At 35.1% G+C, this 7,750-nt stretch overlaps 1 protein-coding gene across 5 annotated transcripts in view; it reads right to left on the reverse strand.

Moving 5' to 3' along the window:
• The window catches only part of LOC107617920, a 10,454-nt gene extending 6,633 nt beyond the window's left edge, over window positions 1-3,821 (reverse strand). For 2 of the 5 annotated variants that reach the window (XM_016319803.2, XM_016319800.2), the window contains exons 1-4: window positions 3,709-3,821; window positions 1,010-2,464; window positions 544-551; window positions 55-236 (exon numbers count right to left, since the gene is read on the reverse strand). In XM_016319803.2, coding sequence (XP_016175289.1) covers window positions 55-236; window positions 544-551; window positions 1,010-2,364 — 1,545 coding nt within the window. In that variant the 5' untranslated portion in view covers window positions 2,365-2,464; window positions 3,709-3,821. Of the gene's footprint in view, window positions 1-54; window positions 237-543; window positions 552-1,009; window positions 2,465-3,601 lie in introns of all 5 variants that reach the window. The other 3 variants (XM_016319801.2, XM_016319802.2, XM_021112354.1) reach the window with 3 other exon arrangements.

Here is a 7,750-nt window from a genome sequence, read left to right on the forward strand (position 1 = left end):
ACACAAAAATAAAAAACAAGAGAGAGAGATAAAAGAAAAAGAAAAAAGACTCACTTGACGATTTGTAGCAGTAACATAATCAGAAGGTATACAAATTTCCAAAGTAGGCCCATTACTAGAACTTTCACCATTTTTCTCCAGTTGAGACACGGATGATTTATATTCCTCCCACAGTTTTATCAGCTCTTGCATACTATCACCAACCTTATAAACAACAGATGAAACCTCTACTTTACCTGAAATACCAGAAACTTATATAAATTGGATATGCAAGACTAGGATAACATCAAGCTTTAATCTTCTCTATTCCAGCAAAAATTGATATCAACAATTGATTAGCGCACAATAGTATCATCTCAAGGAAGACATTAAGATAGAAGTGTAAAGTGTAAACAAGCACAAATAGGAAAGCAGAGGAAATATCGTAAAATATACAGAAACAAGCCAATCAAAGCAATTCATGTTGGCCCCCGCATTATTTCATGAAGGCGAAATTCAGTAGTCATTTGTAGATCAAGCCAGTAAAACAAAATGACATCATACCTTGAGACCTGCAAAATATTTAGCAAGATATAGTTACTATCAGAAAATACAGCAACATAATATATCTTATTTTTCTTTTTTATTATATCCATAAAGTTCTATATTCTAATCGATTAGATATATCTTATCCATTCGCCCAATTTATGGCCTACCATACGATCTGTTATAAAAATAGGTAAATGTTTTTATTCATCGAGATCTGATATGATGGTGCGCAATATCAGTCAGCCATAAACCGCCAATTACTAGATCTAATCCTTAAATTTCTAGTGAATTTATTTTTTCAAGGAAAACTTCTTGACCCGAATTACAAACATCATAAAAGTAGGACTAGTCAATGAAGACAAAGAAACTTCTATTGGATGAAACTCTGAAGCTTCAAGTTATTGTAAATGAAACACATGATAGTAAGAAGATCCATAAGAAGTTTACTAGCAACAAAAAACGAAGTAGAGGAAGAAAATACCCATCATTGTCTGCGGAACGGGATCTGAAACGAGGCTCTCGGTTAGGCACCTGAGGACTCCCCCTAGATCGTTGTATCCTTCTGCGTTGCTGGGCAGTAAAATTATAGGGTTCCTTCTCCTTCTCCTTCTCTATAGCCCCTTCCACATCAGCACAGCCATCATCTGATTCCTTGTCAAAGCCTCTATTTCGCTTATCAGGTCTATCAGGCTTATCACCTTCTGAATCAGCATCTCTCTCTTTTTTTTTCTCTTTTGCTTCACGATCAACATTTTTCCAGCTATCAGCATCTTTTTGTTTCTTCTGGTCTGGTAACACAGTTTCTTGTTCTGGCAATTTAACCGATCCATCCCCAAGTTCCTTCCCATTATTTGGAACCTCTTTATCCATTCCATTCAATGAGTCTTTCTTGATCTGATCCTTTTCCCTGTCTTTTGAATTTTCTCTCTCTTTTGGATGATCTTTTTTCTCTTTCTCTGACCTTTCTACATCTTTGTCTTCCTTGGCGGATTCTTTACCATCACCACTTGTATTGCTAACGTCTGCACTGCTTCTACGATCGTTTCTTTCTTTTTCCTTCTCTCCCCATTCCCGATGCTTCACATCCTTGCCTTTCCTATCTTTTTCTTTAGATCTATCATCACCTTTAGAGTCTACTTTGTTCTCCCCAACAGCCTCGTGAGCTTCCACGTAGTCCCTTTCTTTTGTTGTTGAACTCTCCTTTCGAGCCTCAAGTGGTCCTTGTGAATTGCTACGTGGCATTTGCCAAGTCTCCAAACTACGACTAGGTGAATCTGAATATCGTTTTCCCCTATGGTAATCTTTTGATTCCTTCCAATTCAAATGGCTGCTAACCACACCATAGCCATCCTTTTCTGTCTTGTCACCTTTTGATTCATTATGACTCTCCCGGTCATATTTGACATCCTTATTGTCATCTCCTCTACCCTCAACACGCAAATCCTTTTCACTCTTAGCACTCTGAGCATCCCTTCTAGCTTCAACTTGTAAATCCTTCTTCTCTATCTTTGAATCACGATTTTCAAATCGGAAATCTCTGTTGTCCTTAGAATCCCTTGACTCTATCTTGTTCTCAATACCAAGTGGATGATCCGGATGAGAATCATTTGATAGTGATGTAATCCGATACACTGAAGGAAGAGGAGATTTTCTATCAGCATCACGGAATTCTGTCCGGGGTGCTTTTGCAGCACGGGAATCCTGACCTATATCATAAGGCACATGGTATTCATTTGAAGTTGAAACCAACTTGGAATATGTACTTGAATCATCGTGGGGATGCTTTGACGATGGATGAAGAGTATCTTCATGAGATCTCTTAGGTGTGCCACTCATAGTGAAAATTTAATACAATCATGAAAGTCAAGAGGAAGTAATCTGAAAGCCAAAACAATTCCTATCTCAGCTATCTGTTAGCTACGAGGAAGTCGGGTAACTGCAAGTCAATAAGAAAAGTTTAGAAACTACATAAGGCATGAACAGTTTTCTTAAGGGTAAGTGAATAGGCAGAATTTTTTGTGGATTCCCTGAATCTAATCCATAAAATTCCTCTCCCCTTTCTAACCCTGCTATCAACCTAACCAACAAATGCAAAGTACATCATGATATGATGATAAAACACAAAGTCAAAGATAATGATTAGAGAGACACACAGGTAATCAATGAAACAACATGCTTAATAAAGGTAGCATCAAATTGAGTGTAAATGTAAATACAAAATCTAACATATGCAAAATTTTCATTTTCTGCAGACACTGAACGCACACACAGTACATGCACAACTTACAACACCGCCATGTTATGTATATAAGCTTTCCAAAAAGAAAAAGAGAATAGAAGAACAATTACTATATGTATACCATTATGCAATGTATTCTATAAAGCTGCTCCCCCGTTTTAAATGCCTAACTTGGTCATTTCACACTATATAACTCCATTAATTTTATAAGCCTTTTGCAAACATTTCAAATAACCCCATATTCAATCTCACATCATGCTTTACCCCTTATTAACTCCTCTACTAATTATAACTAAAAGTAATGTAAATTTACTAGTTAATAGATTTCAATATGAAATGACATATTTCCTACCCAAAACTAAGAGATTCATAGTATCATACAAAAAAAAGAAACATATTAAACCTAAGAAGCGAGTTTAAAGAAAGGGTAAAAAAAAAAAAATCCCACCACCATGTAGAATGAGAAATCCAATTCAAATCCATGCAAATTAAGCCGTGAAATAAAGTGGCACAAGTTAAACAAATCTAATGCTAACACCAGAACAAGCTCAGACTGGTGGCCATGAACATACAATCAAAGCAACACAACCAAACAATAACAATAAGCTCAACTAGACACATTTCAGAGGACAACATTCAAGGTAAACCAGACAGAATCGCATGATGACTACAACAGCGAGTGAGCTACACAAAAAGATTAGAGCTTTAACCTTTCTTCTCAATGAATCATTGAATTGAGAGTTCAATGATTAAACAATTGCAGTAAGAAAGGTTATAGAGAACCTAACAGATTACAATAAAATGGATTGAATTAGCAGAAGAAAAGAAGAATACATGTACATTATGGCATTTCATGAAGAAGTAGAGAGAAAGAAAACCCTAGAAATAGTGTGAATTGAAGGTCTTTGTTTCTTCTTGTGAGTTGGGAGTGTGTGTGGTACCTTTGTTATCGGCGAGAGAAACACCCTCTTTCAGATGTGTCTGTCTCCGTTTTTTGATGTATTGTATTGAGGTTACAATGTTCTACTTAGTACTTACCATTTTCCGTTGTTGGCTTTTTTTTATTTAAATTATAAATCACTTTTTATTTCAATTAATTTATGCTTATTATTTTTATACATTTTGATAAACAAAAGAATACATCAATATATAAAACAACTACTCAAGCTATTTAGAAAGGTGAGTGATAAATATACCATTTAAACTAAGAAATATTTTTTGTAACACCCTCCACACAAAGCCTTAGGCTATAGTCGTAAATTAGATGTCATGAGACATTACGACGCCTAAAAACAAAATAAATATATACATATATTCGAAAGATAATATAACTAGGAGCATATAAAGAAAAGATAAATGAAAAAGACCGTCATCGTACTCGAAACGTTAAAAGGTAAAAATATTGGATACAGAAACAAAAGAGATATAGATATATACATAAGATCCAGAATAAGATACATAAATAGAACTAGTCTCGACCTGTAAAGAAAAAACCGACTAGACAATATTACAACTCAAAGTACACCAAAATACATCTTGTTTCTCCATAATCAAAACCTCTAAGAGGGATATACATATTCAAAAGTGGAAAATAAATATCTAAGTACAAAATAAAATCCAAAACACAAGTCTTCGCTTTCGCCACAAGGAATCCTACATGCTCAGCGAGATGCGTCACATCCTGTATCTGAAAATCAACAAATCCACAACGGTTAAGAACTCGAAGGTTCTCAATAGGGTAATAATTCCAAATAAAGACTATGTAAAACTACATGAACCTGCTAGGCAATTCTAGTCTCCAATCACACAAAGTTCAAGTCTAGGGTTCTTTCTAATCCAAACAGGATAAACAAACTAAATCTCAGCTCTTTCCAACACCTCTCAGCATCCTTAATTTTCAATATCATAGTAAACCAGTATTCAGTAACCAATTTAGTAATAGCAAGTACAAGTATTCAAACACATTCAAAAGCAATTACAATAAATATGGCAATTAGCAATTCGACAGAAATATTCACATAGACAAACCAAATACAATATGCACACTTAAACAATTTTACATAGATGCATATAATGCATGCCTGTCCTACTGGCCATGAGCTCGCGTGTTGGTTAAACTGTCAAAATTCGACATATCTGGTAGCTAATCCGGACATTATCTCTCTGTTGCGCATCCCCAAGAGGAATATAACCGAAGGAGAGTGCCTTTCCACCTTGCACTAGAGAGAAATGTGGGAAAAAAAAAATAATACGAATGAGAGTGCCTTTCCACCTTTTCTACATCTACACTGCAATAAGAGAGGGAATCATTCATCCTTAAACCCTTCATCCTCAACTTGCCTAATCACGAGCAAAATAACGCCACCGTCCTCACTGTGGGCGGGACAAAATTAGCATCCCCACAACGACACCGCAACCACGAACAAGCGAGATGGAACCTCCATCCTTACTTGGTGCAGGCGCCAAACCAAATAAACAAGTGGGACGAAACCCATGACCTTGCCACACAAGCGAGACACACCTCTGCCATTGCTCAAAACAATTATCAAATCAACACGCAAGTGGGATAACGCCAAGACCTTGCCACGCAAACAGGACACACCCCCATCCTTGCCAATCCAGCCATTTAGGCCACAATCAGACAACATCAACATCTTTAATCAAATTTTTAAGTTATTAGATGCATTCACCCCAATTTCTTATCAATTTATCATTCCCATTATCACGTAAGCAGGATAACACCTTCGTCCTTATCGCGGGTGGGACAAACCACCATCACCGCATAGTAATTTACGCACTGAGCAAGTGGGGTGATACCACCGTCCTTGCCAGGAAAGAAAACAATATCATATTTTAAGTCAATTCACAATTCCATCCAGTTTCAGAAGATACAACCTAACATAATCCTATTCATTCATTAACTACTCAATTTCATTATCCCATGAGAGGGATGAAACCACCATCCTCATCGCGAGCAAGACAAAGCCACATTCTCGCAACATTTCATCCAATTAACCAAATGTTTATCTGAAAATAGTTTAATTTAATTTGTCATATCACTTCCCAATATATTCAAGGCTTAATTATCAGTTATTCAACTCCATACGGAGGTTAAAGGGAGTTACAACTACGCCGGAAAGACGGAACAGTCAAAAACAGGATTTTGGAGAAAATAGGATCGTGCTTACGCACACCTTTGTGCGTACGCACGAGTTAGAACACTCGTTCTGAGAGATGCGCACGCACGCCTCTGTGCGCGTGCACACCAGCCAAATTTATTGGTTTTCTGCAAAGTAAAAAATTTCAGTTTTAAACACCAGTTTTCAAATGTTCATAACTTTTGCAACAAAATTCTGTTTTTCTCCGTTCTTAGATAGTTTTAGAGTTCTTTTCAATAGTTTTAATTCAAGATAAATTTCATATAATTTCAAGCTTCAAGCATCAAGTTATGACCCATTGAAATTAGTCAAAAATATATTTTTACCAAAAATTTACTTAAGTGTTAATTTCTCAAATTCTCAGTTCTTTTCCTTTCAAAACTACCCCAAACCATTCCTCAACACTCATTCAACAATTCTCAATCACTTTCTACCATTTAAAGTCCAATTCAACAAATTTCTAATACAATCAATCATTTCCAACATTATCCCACCAACAATCAAAACCAACAATCAATTACCCAACAAATTCTCATCATTCCAACAACAAATCACACATGGCAAATGCCATCAACTTACCATAACTTATCAAATAGGGGGTACCTCACTCTATCACAGTCTCCGACCCAAATTTTTATTTTCATAGCCCTTCATAAGTAATCATACCACGTCAACTCAACTATGCATATATATATTTATATCCATATCATAATTCAAGCTACCATCCAACTAATTAATAACAACAGCAATCATTTTCATTCAACGCTATCTTAGGGACGTTTAACCTAGATTTTTACATAATTTTACATAATGTCTACCCAAAATTAAAACATGTACCTTATTGAAGACGGTTTCTAACCTTTGAATTTCCTTTTTGAAATAGACCCAAGCTTTAATCAATTAACCAAACCCCTACCAAGTGCTCCAAATGTAAGCCAAGTGCCAAACCCGCAATAAAATTTAGCCCTTAGATATTTTTCCTCCGTTAATTTAAGCCAAGCACTCAAACAACTCTATTAAATCCAAATTAACCAAATTCTCAACCTAGGGTTCATATAAAATAGGGGTTTAAAGAAGGAAAATATCACCTTAACTTATCCCATTCGAAATTTGGATGGAATTCAACTACAATCCATACTAGAGTTTCTCTATTGCATCAAAATAAAAAAAATCTCAATACCACATATCGAAAACGCGAATTTGAGAGAAATTTTGAAAATAATTCAAGATTCTTGAGACTACTTACAACAAAAGTGGTATAAAATCGAAGAGAATAACAATGTGGTCACGTGGCCACAAACAAATCTTCAATCGAAGCTACGATTTAAAAATTATGTGGATTTAAGTGTGTCACGTGAATAGTGTCTAGGGCTTTTGGTCCCTTCTTTTCTTCTCTTCTCTATCTGTGGCTCTCTCTCTCATAAATAAGGGGTGAGTTGCTGAATTTGCTATGGTTTGTATATATATCATGAATTTGGACCCAATGTGGGCTCATTTGTAGTTAGTTTGGGACAAAACTTTTAAAATAAGTATCTAAATTTTTATTCTAAATATTTTTTTCATCATTTTTACAGTTTTAGTTCTTACATGCAGTACTAGACAAATTTAAATCAGTACAGCTAATTTATAACGCTGGTACGTATTTTTTTGCAATTATTATATTTTTGCGTTTAAATTTATTTTCTAAGTTAAATTTTCACCAATAAATTTCTAAATTATAAATTTTAGATTTTTAACTCCTTTTTGTTCATAAATAATTTATTAATTAATTATTTATCATTTATCTAAATTTTACATTTTTATGTTGCATAATTTGTATGCATGG

This window comes from Arachis ipaensis, chromosome B09 (genome assembly GCF_000816755.2).
Source record: "Arachis ipaensis cultivar K30076 chromosome B09, Araip1.1, whole genome shotgun sequence".
In the NCBI taxonomy this organism is placed as follows: Eukaryota; Viridiplantae; Streptophyta; class Magnoliopsida; order Fabales; family Fabaceae; genus Arachis; species Arachis ipaensis.